The sequence below is a fragment of the Sebastes umbrosus genome, chromosome 3, assembly GCF_015220745.1.
Source record: "Sebastes umbrosus isolate fSebUmb1 chromosome 3, fSebUmb1.pri, whole genome shotgun sequence".
NCBI classification, from domain to species: domain Eukaryota; kingdom Metazoa; phylum Chordata; class Actinopteri; order Perciformes; family Sebastidae; genus Sebastes; species Sebastes umbrosus.
Genome location: NC_051271.1, coordinates 2770001 through 2796040, shown reverse-complemented (window position 1 = coordinate 2796040; position 26040 = coordinate 2770001). Strand labels below are relative to the sequence as shown.

General features: G+C 38.4%; 1 protein-coding gene and 2 long non-coding RNA genes across 6 annotated transcripts in view; 1 reads left to right on the top strand and 2 right to left on the bottom strand.

The window, feature by feature from the left end:
• LOC119485161 overlaps nucleotides 1-26040 on the bottom strand; it is a 569585-nt gene that overhangs the window by 149130 nt on the left and 394415 nt on the right. The gene's annotated exons all lie outside the window — the stretch shown is intronic.
• LOC119485152 (GTP-binding protein 1-like) lies at nucleotides 2110-17885 on the top strand. 4 transcript variants are annotated; one of them, XR_005206197.1, is made up of 17 exons: nucleotides 2110-2247; nucleotides 3179-3369; nucleotides 4333-4444; nucleotides 6624-6804; nucleotides 7248-7431; nucleotides 8039-8203; nucleotides 8925-9048; nucleotides 10235-10349; nucleotides 11047-11191; nucleotides 11769-11951; nucleotides 12250-12385; nucleotides 12572-12750; nucleotides 13126-13272; nucleotides 13712-13762; nucleotides 15079-15181; nucleotides 15661-15965; nucleotides 15996-17885. XR_005206197.1 is itself a non-coding variant. In XM_037764505.1 (16 exons), exons 2-16 carry the CDS (start codon nucleotides 3181-3183, stop codon nucleotides 15726-15728), a joined length of 2082 nt encoding a protein of 693 aa, XP_037620433.1. In that variant the 5' UTR covers nucleotides 2110-2247; nucleotides 3179-3180; the 3' UTR covers nucleotides 15729-17885. The 4 variants fall into 4 exon arrangements, 3 of the variants coding, with proteins under 3 accessions (XP_037620433.1, XP_037620435.1, XP_037620434.1); XM_037764505.1 differs by having other exon boundaries at nucleotides 15661-17885; XM_037764507.1 differs by lacking the exon at nucleotides 13712-13762 and having other exon boundaries at nucleotides 15661-17885.
• On the bottom strand, nucleotides 13328-21985 carry LOC119485159. Its single transcript, XR_005206199.1, has 4 exons — nucleotides 21869-21985; nucleotides 21627-21763; nucleotides 15024-15166; nucleotides 13328-13892 (listed from the first exon to the last, which is right to left on the bottom strand). It is a non-coding gene; the product is annotated as an uncharacterized LOC119485159 (long non-coding RNA).

The following is a 26040-nucleotide window of genomic DNA, read 5'->3' as shown; positions in this document are numbered from 1 at the left end:
ACAGGATGTTGGTAGGCAGGCATTAGAATAAACAAGTATCCATTTACAATTAAATAATATTATAACAACACATATCTGGATGTTTGCTTGGCAGACTTTGACTTCTTTTTTAATGGTCCACCTTCAAAAGGAAAGTCAAACTGTCCTCAGAATGAACCACAATAACTGGCTACTTATTTACTTATGATGAGTATGTCAGTGTTCTGCATTTGTAGGTTACTGAGATGTTTTGCATAAAGCAGTACATGTGTACTGATTTCTATAAATGCATATCTGAGATGTATTTTTCTTCTTCAAAATGACTCTTCACAGCTACTTTTTGATAGTGTTGCTGTGAAATATATTATAAGTAGGGCTGTCAATTGATTAAAATAGTTAATTGCAAATTAATCACACATTTTTTAACTGTTCAAAATGTACCTTAAAGGGAGATGGTTCAAGTATTTAATACTCTTATCAACATGGTAATGGACAAATATGCTGCTTTATGCAAATGTGTGTATACATTTATTATTGGAAATCAATTAACAACACAAAACAATGACAGATATTGTCCAGAAACCCTCACAGGTACTGCATTTAGCATAAAAATACAAATGCATAGTAAAACTATATAAAATACATTATAAATATAATATGTTTGTATGAGAATGTGTCAGAACCGTTGAAAAAAAAAACATACTACTATCTTGATATTTAGATAGTAGATACCTGAATTTGAGGACATACTTGGACACATGTGCATAATAATTATTATACAGAAAATTAATTTAAATTTAAAAAAACTTTGAATATTTTTATTGTCATAATTCCAAAGCATGGTAATATGAGGCATGTATGTTGATATGCACATACATAATTGTTATAATGTGCTTCACAACAAATTATATACAAACAAACTGAAACAGGAAAGAGAAAGAATAAAGTTTTTTTTTTGTAAAATGACTGTATGTATGTATTCACATTTTTTCCCACTTGCTGTATATACATTTAAACGACTACTATTAAGGAATATAAACGCATGGCTATTCTATTATGCATACCTGGAATTTCCAGCTGTAATGGGAAAAAAAAGGTTTTGTATCATCAAATGAAGTATTTTTTTAAATAAAATTTAAATTAATCTTACATTTTCTAAGTCTCTTCTTTTCCATAGAATGTTTTATTAATGCATTTTAGTTAACTAAATCATTATGTTGTATAGAATATCACGTTAAAATTGCTAATCAAGGTTACAGTAAAGGCCGTGCTTAATTTGTAGTAATTGGCTGTCAGTAATATACTCTATTTACAAAAATGACTACATGGTAATGTATTTGGGATTATGGCGAAATTCCATTGTAAAAAAAACAACAACAATATTGTACCGCCACTAAATTCAGTAAAATACAGCACTATACGTGTACATTGTATTATAACAGTAAAAACTGTAAAATGAGTTAACAGTAAACAAACTGTAGAAAAAATGGTAATGTACTGGCAACCCTGCTGCCAGTAGTCTACTGTAAAATCAAGAAAATACAGCAATGTACTGTAATTCTAATTCTGATAACCAAAATAAATATTATCAAGAGCTTGTTATCCTTAGAACATTTTAAAAGGAAATTATCATCACATCTAATGATGTCTAATTATCTTTTGATATGTTTAGATATATTTTCTTTTCATCTGTTGTGTTTTTTGTATGCATTTCATTGTTTTTATTGGATTGTTTTCCACCGTTTGGTTAGGTTTTTCTGCACATTTTGTGTACTTTTGTGTTATTGTTTCTTTTTCTCCTGGGGTTGGTGGGGTGGGGGGGGGCTTCTTCTCCTCTCCTCACACATTTCTTGTTTTTTTTTCATTGACTGGATTTTGTGCAGTTTTATAAATGTGCAAATAAATAAATAAAAAATTTAAAAAATACAGTAACTGTAAAATGTATTACAATAAATTGTTTATTTTCATTTATTGGCAACACCTACATTTATTCAGGAAAACTCATTTTAAAGTAATTTATTATTATTATGTCATATTAAGTGCGCGTGTGTGTGTGTGCGTGTGTGTGTGAGAAAGTAGGTCAGGGTTTCGTTTCACCACGCTGATGTATAATATACGTCACTAAAGTGGGCGTGACTTTGAGTACTGTAAGCCAATCCGCTGCGTCCATTCTGTGAAGGGGGCGTGTCTTCCACTCAGCGTCAAGAGAAACCGAAGCTAACCCGAATAAACAACTCAGTTAGCCTCTGAGCTAGTTAGCATCTCCTGGTACGTCTTCCTTTCTTTATTTCATTTAATGATCTAACTCAACATTCACATTCAGGATGTGGAACAGTTTGTTAATGTAGCGGACATTTACGACTATGTTTATTAATTATTATCATTTGTTCCCCGTTTTAAGAGAATTCAATATTATAAGAGCAAGTCTGATGTTTGGTTAGCATCAAGCTAAAGCTAGGTGGCTGTGCTAATGGCTAACAGTTAGCATGCTAATGGCTAACTGTTAGCTAGCTAGTGGCTAACAGTTAGCATGCTAATGGATAACAGTTAGCTAACTAATGGCTAACAGTTAGCTATCTAATGGCTAACAGTTAGCTATCTAATGGCTAACAGTTAGCATGCTAATGGCTAACAGTTAGCTATCTAATGGCTAACAGTTAGCATGCTAATGGATAACAGTTAGCATGCTAATGGCTAACAGTTAGCATGCTAATGGATAACAGTTAGCTATCTAGTGGCTAACAGTAAGCTAGCTAATGGCTAACTGTTAGCATGCTAGTGGCTAACAGTGGAGTAGTGCAGTAGTAGCAGCTAGTAGCAGCTAGTGGAGCTAGTGGAGTAGTAGTAGTAGTAGTAGCAGTAGCAGCTAGTGGAGCTAGTGGTAGCAGTAGTAGCTAGTGGAGCTAGTGGAGTAGTAGTAGTAGTAGTAGTAGTAGTAGTAGTAGTAGTAGTAGCAGTAGCAGCTAGTGGAGCTAGTGGTAGCAGTAGTAGCTAGTGGTAGCAGTAGTAGCTAGTGGTAGCAGCAGCAGCTAGTGGAGCTCAGCAGCTAGTGGTAGCAGCAGCAGCTAGTGGTAGCAGCAGCAGCTAGTGGAGCTCAGCAGCTAGTGGTAGCAGCAGCAGCTAGTGGAGCTCAGCGAAGGAGAGTTTGTTTGTTTCTATCTGCAGTGTTTTGCATCATCTCTCCTCTCTCTCTCTCTAGACATGGCGTCGTTAGCGACAGAAGCAGCGACCTGTCCGGGTTCAATACCCGCAACAGAGTCCATAGTGCCGGCTTGTATGTTCGCACCGGACCGGGGGGGGTGTGCGGATGATCCATCCGGATCAGAGGGCTTCGAGGACGGCGACGGGACCAACGGAGAGTCCGCGGATCATCTAGATTTAAGCAGCAAGGTGAGGCCTCACTGTACAGTAAACTGTAAACTGCACCTGGTAACGTTGAGGTTTAAAGGTGGTTAAAGGTGTTTGTTTTGATTCGGTAAAGGAATGCTGTGCAGTAGCATGACGTCATCTATGTTTGCATGTGAAAGCTGCACATTATGTGCTGGCTACTGCAAAAACACCAGAAAAGTGACACGTATGATAAGATTAAGATATACTTTTATTGTCCCCGTGGGGACATTTTTCCAACTGCAGTTTCAAACACTAATAGAAAACAGCATCAACAACAATAATAAACGATTCTACACAAGACAGGGAAACGGTTTGACAAAAACAGATGTTTCAACACATACACAGTCCACGTACATAATGAATGGCACATACTATCACACACACCATGGCAGGTTATGCACCCAGGTAGTGCACTGCACCGTCTACCGTCTTGACCATATTGCACAGACAATAGTCCAATATTACACAGATGCAACATATTGCACTGTCCCTATTTAACATATTGCACTGTCCCTATTTAACATATTGCACTGTCCCTATTTAACATATTACACTGTACCTATTTAACATATTGCACATATTGTTTTTATAATTTGTGTATACCTTTACCTCTCCTGTGTTTCACTCTGTTCGTTGATGTTGCTGCTTTAACACCTGCATTTCCTACAGGGATTAATAAAGGTTAATCTTATCTTATCTTATCTTAACTGCATCCAGCTGGCAAATTACCCAGCCATGGGGTATATCTACTGTATGTGCAAACTTTGCAGTCATTTGTATATTGGTTTAAAAGAAGCAGCATACTTTAGTGAGTGATTTGCAGAGCACATAGTCTTTAAACAAAAGCTAGCTTTGTGATTACTTGTTGAAGTTGTGACTTCAAGACACCCACAAAAGACTTGTTTGACTCTTTGTTTGCTCATGTTTGACCTGTCTCTTTCCCTGCTGTCCCTCACTTTTCAGCTGGTCCTAGTGAGTCCAACAGCTCAACAGTACGATTCGTTACTACGGCATCTGAGGGAGCAGATAGATGAGGGCTGTGGAGAGACAATCTATGTGGTTGGGATGGGCTCAGGTAAGGCTAACTGACTTTGTGAGCATATTTAAGGATTAACTCTACAATTGAGCAAACACTTGAGTCCACCGAACAGTACATCATTCTAATAGAATGGCATCTAAAGGTGCCTTCAAATTAAACTTGTGAGCTCGTGTTTACAACAACATGGGAAGTCGTGTACACCATGTGCTTGGCGTTCAAGTGGTTAAGTCGTGAGAACACCGCTGCTAAGTGACGGGAATATTAACGTTACTGTCAGTGTCTAGAAGCCCCAGAGGCTAACATTTAGCAAGCTACCAAGTTGGTAACATAATGCAGGAAATGCAAAGGAATAATGAAAGAGGAGAAAGATGAGGCTGTTGGGAATATCAACATTTTCCTCAGACATATTATACAATTACGAAGAAAAACAATATACAACTAAAATTACAATATATTCACTTATTATGCGCCAAAAACTTCCATGGCCTCTGCCATTTCTGACAACGTCAATAAACACGTCACAAGTCGTGAACTCGCCAGTGTTTGGTTTGTCCGTTCTGGGCTACTGTAGAAACATGGCAGAGCAACAGGAATCCATGAAGAGGACCTGTTCCCTGTGTAGATACGAAGGACTCCTTCTAAGCTAACGAAAACACAACGATTCATAGTTTCCGGTGATTATACACTAATGAAAACATAGTTATCAATATTATATTACATTTCTGCTAATAGATCCCCCCAAAATGTTGCACACTGTTCCTTAAAATGAGCGTGTTATATTACAAGTTTGGTTTAAAGTGATTCTTGATGGATCTTTTGTTTGCTCACTTGAAGAGTGTGGAGATTCATAAAGTTATGTTCTGTAAGGTATGTGCTGTATGTCTTGACTGGAGCAATGAGCTGACACATTTCTGCATGTAGTTATGTTGTCTTCCATACAGTATGATGGAGGGAAATGCATGGGTTACGTAGGTCAAAGATAAACGCTTTTGGTGGTAGATTCAGAAGATAAAGTAAAGTGTGTTATCCTTGAACAACCCGCGGCATGTGTACGGTCATTTAGGGAAAAAAGCCAGGCCACCAGTGTGTAGTAGCAGAGCCATCACTTCTGTCAGCTGTGTGTCCTCGCAGGCAGCTAACCCCATTTGTTTTCCATTTAGTTTTCATTCTGAACCCCTCTGCCTATCACACACCCACCAGGGCTTTTGTTGGAGCTATTTTCTGCCTGTTACAGCAACAAGTGTGACCCATGTGGCCATGTTGGTGGGTCAAAGTGCATGTGTGAAAGGGTGTCATTTTCCCCCTAGTCAGCACAGGGACAGTCACTAGTTCACCAGTTCATGTCTGTCTGACTGCTGGAGGAGCAGATAGCTGTCTGGCCTGCTGACCTAACTGGTTCTTTATCTCAGTCTGCTACAACCAGGTTTTGTGTCCAGTTAGTGGGAGGAGGGTGTTTATATTGAGAGAAGCAGCAGTGAGCTACTTTAGCCATAAAGTAACTGGTCGTGACTATAGGCCTAACATAACTTTCTTTCACTGAAAAAGACACCTATTGTAGTGTATTTGTGGGTTTTCTTTGGAAATTTACATTTACATAAAGATATATGTCTCTATGTAGTAACCTATGACAATCTTGGTTATGATCCAGTCAATTTGGCCACAGTAAAATGTTTTCTTATCTCCACACTACACCCACTCCTACCTAACCCTTAAACCACCTATTTATTACCTCCGCCAAGGCTGAAGGCCTAGTTTACTCTTTCTTCTACAAAAGTCAGCCTCCAGCGTGGTATTTGTCCTCCTTGTCACCATCCTGTCATAACGCAAGTTACAAACATCCCCAGGGTGCAGCTTTACAAAGCCCTGACATTTGCCAGACATGCTTGGAAAGTACATGCTCATTGTTGTTGTTTTTTAAAACCTTTATTTCAGGAGAGACTTCATTTAGAGTGAACAATAATTTATTACATAGTGCACAATAATATGAATAGTGAAGAGTCCTTTATCCTGTTTTTAATATCTTGCATGCCTATAAAATAATCTTATAGCTCACACCAAGATGAGGGTGCAAAAACTTTAAAAGCACTTCCACCAAAAACGTTGCAGGTTCTGTAAGGCACTCTTGATACAAGCATACAATAAATAGCAGATCATTTTCTCCTCTGCATCAGAGTAACTCTCTTTTCCCTCTTTCTCCTCTCTCCTCTCTGTTCAGACGGGGGTGACTACGGTCTGGATGAGAAGGACATGGAGGCGTCGGTCGCCACGGTGCGGTCGCTATGTGAACAGATCGAGGCTGACCTGATCTTGCTCAGAGACAGGACAGACGCTGGCGGAAAGATTCGGGACTACCTCATGCGCCGGCGTGTGGGCGAGGAGGATTTCCTGGAAGTCAGGTAAAATTAAGAGAAATGGTTCTGGCAAAGGAAAAGAAACAAGTCATATTTAAGTTTATAATTCAGCAACCCATTAGCCCTAAGTGACTGTCTTTGCTGCATTATATATTATATTCTATATTTTTGTTTTAAGACTAAGACTAAATCTAAAATAACTGCCAAAATTTACACTGCTATCGACTAAGAGGGGGCAGCCCTACTGTATTTATATTGAGTCATGTGTTGAGGATACATGTTCATTTACAGCACAGCCTCATGAAATAAAATAACAAAAATACAAGAACAGACAGATTCATTAGATAGAAAATAAACACGGTACATGCTTAATTAGAGTATTTACAGAGAGAGACGATGTGTACAGACTTCACTATACCACTAACAGAACAAGATATATTTCTCTGTACTGTTCTCTCTCCTCATATTCTCCTTCCTCTCGTCTCCAGAGTGGCGGTGGTAGGGAATGTGGACGCAGGGAAGAGCACTCTGCTGGGGGTTTTGACCCATGGTGAGCTGGACAACGGCAGAGGCTTTGCTCGCCAGAAGCTCTTTAGACACAAACATGAAATGGAGAGCGGCAGGACGAGCAGCGTCGGCAATGATATCCTGGGTTTTGACCAGGAGGGACAGGTGAGCTTATGCCGATGCTCTGGACTTTACTGTATGAGCAATGGATGGCCGTGGCAAGTGCAAAATGAAGCCCCCCTATCCTACGTTTTCCAGTTCTCTACTGCTTTAATTTTAAAGATGTTTGGACTAATAACCATATTATATCAAAAGCAGTGCTTGGAGAGAGGCCATGTTATTATTATTTAATGTCATTACTACTTAATAAGCTAGCTTTGTTGATTCCTCAAAGTGTGATAGTAATTGTGAGATATGATACGATAGCAACAAAAGAGGCATCATCAGACTGTGCACAGTTGCCTGGTTGCAAAACATAGATGTAAGTAGAGCCTCTCACAGTATAGACATGTTTATGGTGTGAAATGGAAAGAGGGTCTTTCTTTATTCTGACAAATCCAGGTTCACAACCAAATTGACGGGAAGCATTTTTCTTGCTGAAATATCCTGTCAATGTCAATATGAGCAGCAAATACATGTTCCATTCAGATCATATACTAGTACAATGTAAAGAAATGTAACTTTTTAAAATGTTATTTTCCTCTGGTTTTCATTTATTTCACTTACTGTGTAAGACATCTTCTATCGTCTGTGTCTGCTTCCGCTCTGTTAGGTGGTGAACAAACCAGACAGCCACGGTGGCGGCCTCGACTGGACCAAGATCTGTGAGAAATCCTCCAAGGTCATCACCTTTATTGACCTGGCTGGCCACGAGAAATACCTCAAGACTACCGTCTTCGGCATGACGGGACACCTGCCTGATTTCTGCATGCTCATGGTGAGAGAGGGTTGGGAAAATGTGTGTGTGATGCTTGCCTTGGTTGTTAAATCCTTGGTCGTTTGCAGGAGTGGGTAGTAAAGATTTACTCTGTTACATGTACTCAAGTAAATTGTACTTGTCAGAGTAGTTTTAATGCAGCATACTTTTTACTCTTAAGTAGATTTTTCGAAAAATCATTACTTTTTTTTTTTTTAACATTTGGATGCATTCATCGCGCTTTTATTTATTAATTTATGCTAGGGCTGTCAAAGTTAACGTGATAACGCGTTAACGCAAATTTGTTTTAACGCCACTAATTTCGTTACTGCATTAATGCACCTTGTGATTGTGAGGGTTTCTGGACAATATTTGTCATTGTTTTGTGTTGTTAATTGATATCCAATAATAAATATATACATACATTTGCATAAAGCAGCATATTTGCCCACTCCCATGTTGAGAAGAGTAATGGGCCGGTGTTTATTTTTTATTTATTTTGTTTAAGTTACTCGCTACTCAAGTAATTTTTTCAGCGAATACTTTTGCATTCTTACTCAAGTAGTTGTGACTACTTTTACTACTACTTTAGTAATTGCTTTTGCAAAGTAACAGTACTTTTTTACTCACCTCCGATTGTTTGTTAATTTTCAATTCCTGTTCAGATGTCCTAGGCAACCTACAATAGATTATTAAAGACAGCCCTCTTCTGTTTCCTTGTTCCTCCTCTCTCTTGTCTCAGGTTGGCAGTAACGCCGGCATCGTTGGCATGACCAAAGAGCATCTGGGTCTGGCTCTGGCCCTGAATGTGCCGGTGTTTGTAGTGGTTACCAAGATAGACATGTGTCCAGCCAACATCCTGCAAGGTAAAGAGACATACCACTGTAATGCTTATTTAACTTGTAGACCTATTAGTGTTAGATCACAAAAGAAGCTGTATATCTTTAATAACTAGCATTGAATCTCTTCACAACTTCTGACAAAGTAAGATAAGTTATTGTTGAAGTCCCCATGTGTTCAGACTGGTGGATAGAATGGTACATTATCCCTTACTTATTAGTACCAGTATGTTAAGAATGACAGTGTTTTCATATTGGTGCCTTCAAATGAAACTCGTGAGCTCTTGTTTACAACATGGGAAGTCGTGCACACAACAAGCTCGGCGTTCAAGTGGTTAAGTCGTGAGAACACTGCTGCTAAGCAACGGTAATATTAACGTTACTGTTGGCGTCTAGAAGCCACAGAGGCTAACAATTTAGCAAGTTAGCAAGCGGGTAACATAATGCAGGAAATGCAAAGGCATAATGACAGAGGAGAAAGATGAGGCCGTTGGGAATATCAACATTTTCCTCAGACATATTGTAAAATTACGAAGAAAAACAATATACGACTAAAATTACAATATATTCACTTATTATGCACCGAAAAATTTAAGTCAACAAACACGTCACAACTGGAAGCTTTCAGAAACTTTCCACTTACGAGGTCGTGAATACGACAAGAGGTGGCCGTTCATATGGACTCTCCTCGTGAACATGGTAAACACGACCACATTTGAAGGCACCACAAGAGTCGTAGGCTATTTCCTATGAGTTGCTTCGATGTCATGACAACACTAGCTTTAATGATGTTAAGGTAGTGTGTAGGAAACTCAACATTAACTCACAATAAAAGCCTCTCCAGGAAGGTTAAACCGCTGGAAAGGTTTTAATGTGAAACAAACGGAGGAAGAGTTGAGTTTACATAAAGAGCAAATTAACGAAGCAAATGGGAGCAGTTTAGAAACGGGGGAGTCTTCTTATTAAAATATGATTAAATATTCTTTATAATTGGGAAGTTAGTTCTTCTATCTCTAAAAAAGACCTACCCCTTTCTCCAGTTTGCACTGACGAAATCTATCTCCTTGTGAAGCATTTTACTATTCAATATTTTTGCCGTCTGTTCAGTTGTGTTCCCAGACGCTGTGACAGCCGTTGTTTTTGTTCTGAGATTACTCATGTGATGTATTTTGTGGGGATTTGTCTTTGTGCGTGTGCGTATGCGTATCTGCAGAGACGCTAAAATTATTGCAGAGGTTATTAAAGTCACCAGGCTGCAGGAAAATCCCCGTGCTGGTCCAGAACACGGATGATGTCATCGTCACAGCCTCCAACTTCAGCTCTGAGAGGTAAGAGCAAAGACATTGACGGCAGAGAGATGCCAAGACAGAAATAAATTGTCCAAAGATGGAGAGGAATGAAAATCAGACTGCAGGAAGATGACGTGACAGAAAGCAACAAAGAAAGTGCTTTATTTAATCCTTTATTTAAACAGGTAGTTCAAGTACGGACAGACACGGGAAATTCAAATATACAACTGACATTAGTATCATATTACTGTAATAGAAGAATAGATCTTTATTGTCATTGTGCTTAGAACAATGAAATACTGTTTAGCAGTGTGTAACATAAAGGTACAAGTAAATAAAGTAGGAAAATTAATTTTATGTTTCCATTTTAGTGTAGTTTTTTGCAGCTCATTCCATTTGTGAAGTCCGTAGTAGTTGAAACCAGTTCTTCCAAGCTCAGTTCAAATATGTGATACAGTTATTATACACAATTTTAAAATAAATTAGCTTTCTCGGTCAATATAACACACTGAGCAATTTATTGCTTCAACTGACAACCATCAACACTGATTGGACATCCACATTAAAAGTGCTGAACTTTCCCTTTAAGTCTAAAATTTGTTCAAATATTCATGTGCTGGTTTAACAATTCCTACAGGGAACCTGTCATCCCACCCGTAGTATTTGTCTTGTAATTACTGTGTTAGAGGGTCATTTTTAACTTCTCCCCTGACTCCTCCCCCTCCTCTCTCTGCAGGATGTGTCCAATTTTTCAAATCTCAAATGTGACGGGGGAGAACATGGAACTGCTGAAGATGTTCCTCAACCTCCTCTCTTCCAGAACGAACTTCAACAACGATGAGCCTGCTGAGTTCCAAATAGACGACACATACTCAGTACCGGTAAGAAATAAAACACGCAGCTTTTAGTCCGGATCATGACTTCTTCGTCTTTGTGTAATAATATTATAATTTACGATCTGCGCAACGATCTTTGATTGGTCAGCAGGCCAAGCTTTTACACGAGTTGATCTGTTATTTTGAACATAACCTGCTCCAGAGAAGGTTAGATGTTGAGCATACAGTAAGTTAACATGGAGATCTACCCCGATCGGAAGTGAACCACCGTCGTAAGACTGAAAACCCTGAAGGTTTTCAAGTTACCTCGCTTACCCCAAATCCTGCTTTGGTAGTACAGGCCACTGCAGAGCAGGATATAAACACCAGCACATAGTGGTGAAAACAGGATACTACTTTCTGAGTATGAAAAGCAGATTGTGGTTATTGTGTGAAAATTCATGATGAGGCGTGAAGTTTCACAGCTTGTTTACATTTACACCCTTAAGTAGAAAATCCTCAATGTACAGAAAGAATCGGTAGAGAACTCTGCACTCAAGGCTTCACACTAATGGAGACTGATAAAGACTGTCTTTATACATGTATGTCATTGTTGATTTTTTTTTTTTTTTTTTCTTGGCAGGGAGTGGGCACAGTAGTTTCAGGGACTACGTTACGTGGAATGATACGACTCAACGACACGCTGCTCTTAGGCCCAGACCCGCTGGGCACCTTCATCCCCATCGCAGTCAAATCCATCCACCGAAAGAGGATGCCTGTCAAAGAGGTCCGCGGTGGACAGACGGCATCCTTTGCCCTCAAAAAGGTTTGAATTACTGCTATCATAGAACATTTGAATGCTTTTTATTACCTATTGCAAAAACAGTAAATAGACATCCTGACACATAACTTTTAAATTCTCGTGGAAAGGATATTTATTCTGAAACTTTTGGATGTAATATGCATATGAATTAGTTTCCTAGTTTTATAATCAGTTTTATAACACATGCAAATCCCACCATGTGGGTTTAGGAAGTGTTCTCTCGCTAATTCTGGTTTGGCTGCATCACTTCTCCACTTTCATTTTTCACTTTTGTTCCTGCTGGGTTCTCTTCACGTCTCAGATCAAACGTTCATCGATAAGGAAAGGCATGGTGATGGTTTCCCCGAAGTTGATGCCACAGGCCACCTGGGAGTTTGAGGCTGAGATTCTGGTGCTACACCACCCCACCACGATATCACCGAGATACCAGGCCATGGGTTAGTTTCAGTCAAATGCCTGTAACACTAATATGCACTAGTTTATGGAGCTTCTATATGTCTTTGGTTTGATCTTTAGTATTTTGGGTGCATGAGGTCTGGCTTTATCCAAAAACTACATGGTCACCCTGAAACATTGCTACCAAGGCTAACTGGGTCACGCTCTGTCTCTCTCCATCCAATTAGTCCACTGTGGCAGCATCAGGCAGACAGCCACCATCCTGACCATGAACAAAGACTGTCTGCGGACAGGGGACAAGGCAGCAGTCCACTTCCGCTTCATTAAGACCCCCGAGTACCTACACTGTGACCACAAACTGGTGTTCAGGGAAGGACGCACTAAAGCTGTGGGCACCATCACCAAGGTACTGACGCTTTTGGTAACTTCTGTATTTCAGTGTAGATTTCATTTGAGTGTTAAAAGTTCCCATGAAACGGAAGTTAAAGCATCCCCAACTGCTGTACTGTAACGTATCTCACAGTGAAACAGAATATTTGAGCGGTGTACAGTTACAAGAGCAATACATATCGAATCGGCACCCAAGTATCATGATAGTATCGAATCGTCCTAGCCCTACTAGTCACCCAAAGTCTCATTTGATTGGATGAATTTGAAAGAGGTAAATCAACAATTAACACACGATTAAAACTGGGATATATTTTTCATTTCATGGGGACTTTAATATCAAAACCACTGATTAATGCAGCTCAACTGACACTGGCTGTGCTTGTGATTTCAGCTTCTCCAAGCAGTGAACACCCAGGCAGCGAAGGCCCAGCAGGCCAAGATGCTTTCCAGTAAGAAGACTTTTAAAGACGGCACAGCAGCCAATGAGGAGGCTGGATCGACAGCACGACCGCTTAGTCCGAACTCAGCACAGCTAGCAGTGAGTAAACCCGTACTCTGTGTGAACCTTACAATGTGTTTTTAAGGAAAACAACTGAGACATTTCCTGGTTTGAACATGTTTTATTTATCCAGTATAGTGATTAAAAGTATTTGTATTTGTTGTTAAATCCATGGGCAGTTTGAATGTTGCCATTTCAAATGCTACTCGTTTCCTTTTCTTCCTGCTCTTGACTTTAAATATGCCAGTTCATTTCTCCTTCACTGTCTCCTCTCTTACCGGTCTTACCTTTCATTCGCCTTCTTACCCTGTCCGTCATATCCTGCTTTTGTCTCCTCTTACGGTCACACCTGTCCTCCTCGTTCATTTACTCTCGTCCTCTCTGCCCTTTGTGCTCTTTCCTTCAACTTTAACACTTTACTTTTCTGCTACCATCTCTCCTGCCCTCCCTCTCTCCCTGTCTTGGCATGCTGCGTCAGACAGTGGCAGAGGAGGAGGCTCTATGTAAAGATGGCAACAAAGAGAACAAGGTAAAAGAGTTTTCTGCAGACCGTGGGAGTCATGATGAGGTCTTCTTGTCTTCTTAAGCTTGGATGTTGTTTTGATGTCGGTTTCTTCCCTTTCTAAACCAATGTCTTCTGAGCATGCATACTTCAGTGCCTTTAAAAAGAGAAAAAATCATTAGCTTGTGCTGTGTTGTTTTATTTTCATACCTTTTTCCGAGTTGCCAAATGAAAACGTGTGTAATTGCAGGGTTTTCTGCAGTATTGTAGTGGAGGTGGGCCCCCTTAACTGAAATTAAGACCACACCTGCTAATGTCAGATGAAATGATTACATTTCTATTGAATGTAACAATAAGCAGTGGTGCTACATCACAAAGAAGAAAAGCTGTATATTTAATGAATGAGGAAATTATTGAGGGCTTACCACCTCCACTAAAAATTCCCTGGAGTAAACGCTGAACTGTTGTGACTTCCCTTTTTCATTTTATTCTTCCCTCCTAGGACAAACTTTAACCAAGTCTTTACCCTCTTAACTTTTTTTTTAAGTTCAAAGCACGAGTGAGAAATGCATCTTAAAAGGATAGTTTGGGTGTTTTTAGGTGGGGTTGTCCTTCATCAGTGTATTACCTACAGTAGATGGCCCCAGCTTGGAGAAACAGACAGGAGTACCAGCACAGGAGCAAAACGTATTTTAGACACCTAAAAAAAAGGTGTTTTACCTTGCAACTATACTATACCAGACAACTATGTTTCTGATGGGGAACTGACGGCGTTATCTATGCTCTCGTCAAAGCCACCAGACTCATTTGAAAAAACAGAACAATTTTACCTCGCAGAAAGCGGGGGTTGCCGGTCTCCCGCTGCCTCGGTGAGTTGGTTTGTGATATTGTGTGACTTTTGTTAGTTCAGATTCACGAAAGTCCTACAATAGCAAAAACAAACTAACCGATAAAAGCAGCGGTAGACTTGCAACCCCCGTGTTCTGCGAGGTAATATTGCTGTTTTTTTTCAATGGAGTCTTGTGGCTGTGGCGAGAGCATAAATGGATACAACGGCTGCAGTTCCCCATGAGAAAGGGCCGTCTGACGGCAAGTTAAACTGGCAAAAATATCTTAAATATAGCGTACACTTAAACTGAAATTGATTTTTGTTTTTTTGGGTGTCTAACATACGTTTTGCTGCAGCAGTACATTGCTTTGGTTTTGTGCGGTACCTCATAGAACCCCACTTCAAAACACCCAAACTATCCCTTTATCATTTGAACTGTTGTGGACCAACCGTTCTCACCTGACGTCTTCAGTTCATTCAGCTGGCTCACTGTGGTATTCCCGTGTGTCTGCAGCTCAAGTCGGGAGGTGGAGGACGCCGAAGAGGGGGTCAAAGACATCGAGGGAAAGCCCTGAACACTCCAACAATCTCTACAGCAGTTCCTGCAGGAGCAGCAGGCACGGCTTAAAAACACATCATCTCATCTCTTTCACAAGGAGGTAAAGTGACTGCATCGCCCTCCGCTGGCTGCGTACAAAGACAGAATGCACGTTTCTTTAAAATAAAAATGATAATTCAGCAATTTTTATCACGAGAGTGAATTATTTCCCATATTAAGTATATTATTTAGTAATTATTTGTGGGCTGCTGAAGGTGATATTGAGTTTTTATTTAGTTTTATTTCAGTTATCTGCAATTTGTAGATTACATTACATAACCTTTTCTATTTTATATATAAACGTTTTGGGGGTGTTCATCTTGATTGTAGTTTTTCAGAACTTTCTATAGCATTAACTGCCCAGCCAGCAGAGGCATCAGTCACTTTCCCTGCCTAAACTTTCTCCATCCTCTACAATCTACTTTTTTTTTTCTGTTGCACATCTTCTTTTCCTCATTCTTCACCTCCACCTGACTTTCATTAATGCACCTTTTTCAGACGGCACCAGGGTAGTAGTCCACGTACTGTCACGTCAGTCACATGGAGAAGAAGACTGTGGTCAGTAGTTGGATAAACATTATTTATATAGCTCCTGAGACTGACAGTTTGAATTTACGTTGTGAATTGACTGAACTGAAAGAGAATCAATGCTAACCGTAGGTGTATTCATGTCCGTGACATGAAGCAAAAATTGAAATAAATCGCACCTGCTAGATGCTCGTTGAATTTTGTCGTTCTAATGCCGGTTTACCCTCGTTAAATAATCCTCTGGAAATCACAGTCTAAAGATTTGCTTTCCTGGTGTAACAGGGTTTAATGAATATTGTTGCCAGGCTACAGAAAAGTCATTGCCCGTCATGAAACATTTATAACTCATAGATAAAGAGCAAAAGCAGTCTCTTATTCATTTGATCTTACATGGCCTATGTTTAATCATCCTGCCATAGAAAGGTCATCTTTTATCATAGTTAGCCCTTACTTTTGGAGCCAAGAGAAAAGCGCGACATGCCCTTGCTTTTTTTTTTTTCCCCCCAAAGTAATGTCAAGTGTCAAAGTGTGTTAAGATGGCACAAGTCCTTGTGAAGTGGCCTACTTAGTTTAACGGAAAAAATATCGTAAAGGGGTAGTTCAGGTGTTTCTCAGTGGGGTTGTATGAGGTACGTGTATATAGTCAGTGTATTACCTACAGTAGATGACGGTCGGCACGCTCCCAGCTTGGAGAAACAGACAGGAGTACCAGCACGGGAGCAAAGTAACGTACTGCTGTGAAAAATCAATAACATTTTAAGTGTATGCTATACTTACACACATTTACACTGCTTTTCCTTGTTGTCAAACAGCTGTTTCGAACGGTGAACTGAAGCCGTTATCTATGCTCTTGCCAAAGTCACCAGACTCCATTGAAATCAATCTTTTAGTTTGTTTGTGTTATTGTGTGACTTTGGTTAGTTTGCATTCATCAAAGTCACACAATAATACAAACAAACTAACCGATCGAGGCGGCAGTAGACGAGCAACTCCTGTATTCTGCAAGGTAAATCTACTGTTTATTTCAATGGAGTCTGGATGCTTTGGCTAGAGCATAGATAACGGCTTCAGTTCCCTGTTGGAAACATGGACTGTATAGCAGTCTCTCATGGCAAGGTAAACCGGCGAAAATATTCTGAATATAGCACACTTAAACTGATATTGACTTTTAAGGTGTCTAAAATACATTTTGCTGCCGGCCCCGTCCTGTAACTCCTGTCTGCTTCTCCAAGCTGGGGACGTGCCGACCATCATCTACTGTAGTTGATACACTGACTATGGATAAGTACCTCATACAACCCCACTGAGAAACATCCAAACTATCCCTTTAACCCAGGCGGCACAACTTTCTTCCATTTTGATGCAGTCTGACCACCAAAAAATCCAGACGCTGATACTCTCATGCACAACAATTATTCATTCAGCAGCGGTGACGCACACCTTAAATGTCAAAAAAGCCGAGTAAGAACATGATGAAATGATGCTACTGTGACTTTGAGTGTATTATCTCTTTGTGCTCCATATGAATGGTCTAATCCAAATCAGACAGGAAGCCGATGTTTTTCACGTGACAAGAGATTAATCTTTTTTTGGTACACACTACAACAGCTCCAGTAGTCAATCAGCCAGATAAACTGTGTGACGTTTTTGTTAAGGGTCTAAACACAGCAGCCGATAATGCACAAGTTAATAATGCAAGTCATCTCAGATCGTCTCTAATAAGCTAACATAAATCAGTGATCACATCGAACTAAACTAAAAACTAAATCGAGTTGCCACGTTTTATTGCAACAGACAGCTACAATCTTATGTTTGCATTTTTCAACTGGTTTAATCAAGTTATTGATCGTCCTCTTCCCAGTTTTGAGGTTATATTGGGAAACTAGTTTTATCGGGTGTAACAATTTCAAGTTTTTTTTTGCTTCTTCAAAAGCCCCAATGTCCCCTTCATATACATACTATGATTTCATGCCGGTCAGTCTGCTCTTACGAGTCTTTTGGGCCACTGAATTACCCATTTTATGAAGATCACAAACCTACTGAACTGCCAGAATATTAGCAATTACCAATTGTTTTTTTTTTCTTTTTTGAAGGGACACATTTTGTGTATATGTATGAACAACGTTGTGCAGAAGAACTAAGGATACAGTTTGTGTTGTAAATCCTTTTAAAATAAAGATGTTACAGAAAATTGACATGTGGATGATACTTTTTACATTTAAGGTCTTTCAGTTGATGCCGTGTGAAAGATAATTACAAATCGAGTCCAACGGGATTGAAGGAAGCCGTTAGTGAAAATTAGTTTTGAATGTTTATATGCCATCATTACCCGACTTACATTCTAATTTATCTTGTACGACAGCGCATTAGGGTCATTTTAGGTAAAAAAGATAATTACGGAGCCGGGGGAGGGGGTGATATTCAGAGATTGAAGTGTCAAATTTGCGAGATTGTACAGTCATAAATTTACAAATATAGTAAAGTAGTATAGAAATAAAACTCAGAAAAATAGTGGAGTGCAAAACCGTGGTAACGCCAGCCACCGTCTGAATTTTGTTGCACCTAAAGTAGTGTTCTTATGGTAAGGATGGCTTTTTCATTATTATGCAAATATTAAAACTACTCCGATACGTTTATATTATTCTCTCTTTTTTGGCATACACCAACAGTATATGGAATAGCAGCCAGTAGAGAGACAAACAGACGGAATCAAACAGGAAACGTATTAATGAAATTACAAAGTAACGTAAAAATAATTTTCTATAATCATAATAATAATCACCAACAGGAAGTTGAGGAGTGAGATTTCAAATAGCTTTTACAGCAACAGTCACACAAACAACTTGTATTATGGCTTTGGGACATGCTGCATGGCAGCTCCACTATTGATGCAAAGGGCTTTCAATCAAATTTGTTCAATAGTTCAGAAAGAGTCACCCCTTTAGTCATAATTGTTTTCAAACACCCTATGGCCTTAATATGGTAGTCGGTAACAACTGATTGCTTTGGTAGCATTTCAATCAAAGTCTCCCTCTGTGAACCTCGGTGTCAACTCATTTTCAAAATGGAAATAGGAATGGTCTGTGATGCAGAGCCGGGGATCAATGAATGACTTGATGAATGGAGGCGGGGGCATTTCCAGGTTGCACTCTTTTGACAGTTTATAAAAGTATTAAAAAAAACAAACCCATTGCACCAACATCTCTCTGATTCTTTTGAGGAAGACGACTTTCAAAAAGCAGCCAAGGTGAATACACAAATAGGAGATAGGAACTAAACACTAACAACAGCTGGCTTACACACCATGCAGTGTGTGAGGGCCTCATCGCTCTGAGTCAGCAGGACCGAATGGGCCGAGTCGCTGTCAAAATATGCAAAGTCATTGTTTCATCTCATGCATGATACGAAGGGACTTAATTATTGCTTTACTGGAGATTCTGAAAGGGCAAAGATGTATTAAGGGTGATGCAACCCAACCTAACACACACGCTCAGACTGAGCAGTCAGCATCTTTGGTGTCCAGACTTTAAGCTGCAGTCGGTGATATTGAACAAATATGATAACGTTTCTTTTATTAAACGGTCATATATATATATATATATATATATATATATATATCGTGGTAGTAGTGCATGAGACGGACAATCTGTAAAAACAAACCATGTTCCTCTGTGTCCTCCTGTACTCCGAATGGGAACATTTTGACGTGGCCTTAAGTAGCACAACCAATCAGAGCCGAGGAGTCTCTAACGAAGCTGCCAATCACTGCTCGCGAAATTCGAGATCTCCGATCAAACTGTCAAACTAGGCAGCGCTGATCAAATATGAACCAAGCATAGGACACAGAGGAACAAGCTTATCTGTCTCATGCACGACTGTCACAATATAGTGACTGCAGCTTTAAGTCTGGACACCAAAGATGCTGACTGCTCAGTCTGATCTCAGCGAGATGTGTGTGTGTGAGGTTGTATTGCATCACCCTAAATACATCTTTGCCCTTTCAGAATCTCCAGTAAAGCAATAATTATAAGTCCCCTCATATCATGCTTGAAATGAAACAATGACTTTGCATATTTTGACAGCGACTCAGCCCATTCGGTCCTGCTGACTCAGTGATGAGACCCTCACAGTGCATGGTGTGTAAGCCAGTTTTATGAAAAATAACATGTCTCCATATTTGCTCAAAGTTATCGACTGCAGTGTTAATCTATAGTTCTCTATTTTACATTGTATTTTATACATTTGATGCTCTTATTTAGAGATGAAACACATGTGCACTTTGCTGTCTTTTTTATGACTTTTTTCGACATACTATACAATGACTTTTTTGAAACACAATAGTATGGCTTTTCAATCATTTTCTTCCATATGGTATACTACAACTTTTTTCGACATACTATAGTATGACTTTTTTTCATAAATTGTTTCGACATACTATACTATAACTTTTTCCGACATAATATACTGACTTTTTTCGACAAACTATACTATGATTTTTTTTCCAACATACTATTGTCTTTTTTTTCTTTTTTTCGACATACTGTACTATGACTTTTTTTATGAATTGTTTCGACATACTATGACTATAATATTACTTTTTATGACACAATGACTTTTCAACATACTATACTATGATTTTTTTGGACGTACTAAAATAGGACTTTTTTCGACACACTATAATATGACTTTATTGTGACTTTTTTCAACATACTATATCAACCTTTTTCGAGTTTCTTTGACTTGCTATACAATGTTTTTTTCACATACTATACTATGACTTTTGATTTTTTTTCGACATACTGTACTGTGACTTTTTGAGTCATACTCTATGAGTTTTTTCTTCGTTCTATAATACAAGTTTTTTTAAGACGTTTTTGACACTTTTTTTTGACACACTATACTACGTCACAGTATATTATGTCGTAAATAAGCCTTGCGAATCCTGCTGCACGGCAAGGTAACATAATTTAAACAGACATGGAATAGAATTAAGTCATAAATAAATAGCAGGAGGAGACATCCCAACCAACCCAAGATGAGGAAGAACCCTGGTTAGATGATTACCAAATATTTGCAGACTGTAGTTTATTTTGAAAGTGCTTTGTCAGGTTTTTGAAATGAATGATGAATGATGAGCTGCAGGAAAAGTCAAAGACCTTTTTATTTGTGTGATTTTTATATTGCATTTAATTTGTACCTGTTAACCTTAAAAGCCATAACACTTGAATTTTTTGTTCTCAGGAAGCTTAACAAGATATTCACATCAGAGCAGCAGCGGAATGCTGCCATGCAATGTCTATGAAAAACTGCGGCCGTTCGATTCTGCGGCTGAGTGAGGCCAAACTGAAAGTTGGGAAAAAGTAAACTTTTAGCAGCCAAGTGTGGCCAGAGAATACCAGCAGCAAATCAGTAAATAGATCCTTTGACTCCTGTGACATGTTGACCTATGTTAATATGAATATTTTCCTGCCTGAAATACAAAAACAGGCCGCAGAAAAGTGTACTTTTTGTGAAAAGCCGCATTTCGCCGCTGCCTGGTGTGAATTTGGTGTAAAGCTTCCTTTTTTGAATCTTTTGTTTTTAACTCAAGTGTTGTCTCATGTAAGGCAGTTGTTTTTGTTTGTATGAAAGTTGAAAATAAAAGAAGAAAATATTGAAATGTTCTGAAGAATTGTATGGTTATTTTATGCATTTCTTAATTGAATTCATGAAAGTCATAGTATAGTATGTCGAAAAAAGAAATAGTATATCATAAAGTATGTCAAACAAATTCATGAAAAAAGTCATAGTATAGTATGTTGAAAAAAGTCATAAAATAGTCATAGTATAGTATGTCGTGAGAAAAGATTTACTGTTGATGAAGTTAACCAAGCTTCAAGATATTTAGCAATACAAATATTTTCACAAACATTTAATTAAGCGTTAAATCGCCTCACCTCTACTGCGTTGAGCTCGGTGCTGTTGGGCTCCTGCAGCCCCGGTGGTGTAGCCGGGTGGTGTAGCCAGGTGGTGCGGGAAGTAGGGGTTGTCTGGGCCGGTACAAAGGAGGTAGAGGACAATGATGAAGAGACCACTGTAAAAAAAGCAAATGGAAATGGGGACGGGGGTGAGAGAGTGGAGGTGCTGATCAGTTTTCATGAAATGAAACATGCTTTTTGCAGACACATGGTGTTAACACCTTAATGCACAGCCTAATGCACAGCCCTTCCGAAATGGCTTCACTGTGGCATCCATTTCTCACATACTGTACGTTGTGAGTGAAGTGGAGACATGCCTGATATATAACCTTCCTTTGGATGTTTTGGTGAGGACGGCCATTTCAGTCTGCAAGTGTGTAAATATGTCTTAATATTTGCAGGTTGACTGACATCAGCAAAAGAGTATTTTGGTTCCCATGGAGACGGGAGTAATTTCTACTTTGACTCACAACTGCTGTGGCAGAAAAATCTGCAAAACCCGCAAAAAATAAGATTCATTATATGATAAAATATGATTAATTAATTTAAATAAAAATAGGGCTACCGCTAATGATTATTTATAGTCTGTCGATTAGTTTCTCGATTCATTGTTGTTCCAATAAAGTGTCAAAAATAATGAAAATATTCATTATATTTTGCAAAACATGACATATGGAAATCACTTTTTTTTATTGGACGAACATTTCAACACCCTAAAATATTTAGCTCACTGTCATTTCAGAAAGAGAAGAATATCAAATCCTGCCATAAAGTAAAGTCATTTGAGCTGAAACATTTTCTCCTCAAAATTAGAAGTCTTTTAAATTTGAATTAATTTGTCACTAGAACGGATAAACAGATAAACCAGTAAACAAAGCTTTTAAAGGGGACCTATTGTGCTTATTTTCAGGTGGATACTTGTATTTGGGGTTTCTACTAGAACATGTTTGCATGCTTTAATGTTCATAAAACACTTTACTTTTCTCATACCAGCTGTGCTGCAGCACCTCTGCAGCATGGTGTAAGAAGTTTTCATGGACATACAGGAGGATGTAGAGAAAAGTCAAAGGTCACATTTTGCCTCCAGGGCTTTCTGCGAGAAAACACAATCTTATCCTAAACCTAACCGCGTAGGTTTGCTTCCTAAACCTAAGGAGATTTCTGTCAGAAAGGGCTGTCAGGCAGAAAGCTTGTTACAAACTTAATTTCCCATTACTGATACTCATCATACTACTACTACTACTAATAATAATAATCTCATTGATGGGTTGTACAATCCTTGAGGCCTCATGCTGTGGTCAACACTAGTTTTGCAAAAACTGAGTTGAATAAAGTTTTGTGTTTTAGCTGCAGGAGCTGCAGTAGATACAAATGTTGTGGCAACTTTCTAAAAATGGCCAGACAGTGTTTTATTGATTTTCTGATTTTTTTATAGCATGCCAGAGAGCAATATTATCACATATGTGTGAAAAGTTTAAAGCACTCCCAACAACCACTGGAGCAAATAAGGCAATCAAATTCATACAACCAGATAGATAGACGGACGGACAGACAGACAGACGGATAGATATTAGTCCTTTTGGAAATTCCCCATAGGTCATACAGAAAATGTCAAATAAATAAACAACTATAAATATAGCCTAAAGCAACAACAGCTATATTATTACTTTGCTGAAGAGCTCTGGTGATCTATGACTTTCTGACTACAGGATGTATAGTCATCACCAAACCATCAAACATTTACATAGATTTACTAGCTTTAAATAAACAGAGCTGTTTTCACCTCCATGCTGAGCTACATTTCAACCGTCAGAAACTCTAAATGTTATCCTCTTACTTTAGTTATTTTCATCTATAGTCGTTATTTGCATTAAAAACACACAACTCAAATGATTAGGAAATAAATGATTGTACTTTTATTTAAATATTTGCTTTGAAAAATCTTGGCATTAGTAGTTGTAATTATATATTACAAGCTGCTTAGAACTAGTGTTAGGAAGTTAAACAGCTCATAATTCCCTCTCTATTATCTATTTTATATTGCTGTGAAAACATCTCCTTCAAACAACTGAATTTATTCAAGTTTCTCATAAAAAAAAAAAAAAACATTTTACAAGATTACATTTGAAGGCATCACAATAGCATTATAATTATTTTGTTTGGTTTTTTAATATCTGTTAGTGAAAGGGAAATATGAATGACCAAAAGACACACAGTGTAGACCCTACTGTCTGCTTCTCTCTGAAATCACTTTGTCTAAATATTAGATCATATGTATGCACAGTAGTGGGTTAGTAACCACGTGGCTCTGACGACTTGACAGAGTAGCAGCTGGGGGGCGGGGCTTAGCAAAGCGTCAATTAACGTCAATTAAGGTCACTACACAGGGAGAAACAACACTGGCGTGTTTACCATAGATATAGTGTTTACTACTCAAATACCACTCAGGTTCATCCTTCATAGCGCAGCAGACAAATAAGTACATAATAATACAGTCTGGATCACTCAGCACCACACCGCGTCACAGCGCCCTCTAGCGGCCAGCTGTGGGATCACCAGAATGAACTCTACAGGTCAATTTAGGTTAGGTTACATTCACAACAGGACATTTTTTATTTACCAGTTGTTTAACCTGAATAATGTATATATATATATATATATATAAAAATATAATATATATAAAAAAATCTGAACATGCGATTATATTGTAATTAACTTTTGAAATTAAGTATTATAAAAAAAAATATATATAAAAAAAAATAATAATAAAATCACGAGTGTTTGCCCCCCTCTAGTGGTGACAGTGAGGAACCGCGGCATTAAATTAGTCATAATTGCATCAATGGAGACATTATAGTATACTCACACTTCCGGTAAATCATTTCAAAGTAAAACATTCAACGTACACAAAAGTTTACTTACTCGTGGTCACTGCAGGAGGGCATTGTATAGTCATAATAAATTTGCAATAATAAAATGAAAAATACACAATATTTAGTGTAATTATTTGATTCTCAACAGTGATATTTAACGAATTGGTAATATGCCAGAAAACAAGACATACAGTATCATAACTCAGTTTTGTTAGTGCTACTTTATAACAACACAAATCCATTGTCATTATGTAGAAAGAAGTGGTTATTATTGGCCTAAGAACAGAAAACGAAGTGGAATCCTACAATCTAGAAATCATGCATGTAAATTTGTTAACACCTTTACATTTTTAAACAATGCCGTCCCATACACAGACATTCATATCCTATAAAGACATTGAAATAATGAATTGTATATAATAAAGACACTGAAGAATGGCAGATGGAGATCTTACAGTTAATAACTACATCACTGAGTAAGGACAGAAAGCAGAAGTGACACTTTGTGTCTAATTTACTCAGCGTTGAATGTCAGTAATTGTGGCAAGTTAATGGGAAAATAAAGTCCATTAAATTGCTCTCAGCGCATGACCAAAAGAGCTCATCATTTTTATTTTGACGTGAGCATGTTCTGGAAAAGAGAAGCCAACTCTTTTAATTAGTTCTAGGCAGAGTGTGATTGTGCTCAACTGGTGGCTGTTTTATACAAGAATGAATCCAATCAGTTATAAACCAACTGGCAGCGCTCGGCGCCAGCCCGAACACTCATCCTTCTGAATGAGGCTTTTGAGTACCAAAAGTATAAGCTTCCACATTCCATATGACAAAACTACTCATTGTGTTTGTATTTTTTTACAAAATATGTTTCTGTAGATTGAGTTTCTGCCAGTAGAATTACATTGTATACAGATATTTACCAATGGAAAATTACCAATGGAAGCTTATGTTCCAGTATTGCAAATATACCATATGGACTATTTGAAACAAGCCTCACAATGGAAGGTTGTTTTTTGTGCTTTTTCTTTTTTCATGCTGAATAACTTATTTCCAAGAAACTTATCAGCACATCTCTGTTAAACACCAGAGAGATTTAAAGTGGTGATTCACAACTCGGTTTCACAGATCTGTCGATTAAATCAACTAATCGATTAGTCGATAAAAACGTATGAGTGTTAGTCGACTAAGAGTTTCTTTTGTCGAGGACAGCCCTAGTGTATAGGTTGTTTCCATGTGTAGCTTGTTTCTTGAACTTTTCCCCCCTATTAGGTTTTCAAAACATAATGTATTCACCCACATTTGCCCAAAGAGGCATCCACTTCAGCTTCAGGTTGAAGCCAGTTTGGGATCCTGCATCTGATGACCATTAAAGGAGCTGCGATGAGTCATGACTGTGGAAAAACTCAATTCTCCGTAAAGTAAATGATTTTGTGATAGTGTCTCATTTGCTCCTTATCCCTCAATACAGTAGTATGCCTCAATAGCAATTTCCTTCTATTAGGTGAATATAAAGCCTTAAATAG

What these genes read in the sequence shown, in the direction of transcription:
- LOC119485152 (XM_037764505.1), top strand. Translation starts at nt 3,181, where the DNA reads ATGGCGTCGTTAGCGACAGAAGCAGCGACCTGTCCGGGTTCAATACCC. An exon ending in GAGGATTTCCTGGAAGTCAG is followed by an intron (nt 6,805 to 7,247) that starts GTAAAATTAAGA and finishes TCTCGTCTCCAG; the next exon opens with AGTGGCGGTGGTAGGGAATG. An exon ending in CTGATTTCTGCATGCTCATG is followed by an intron (nt 8,204 to 8,924) that starts GTGAGAGAGGGT and finishes CTCTTGTCTCAG; the next exon opens with GTTGGCAGTAACGCCGGCAT.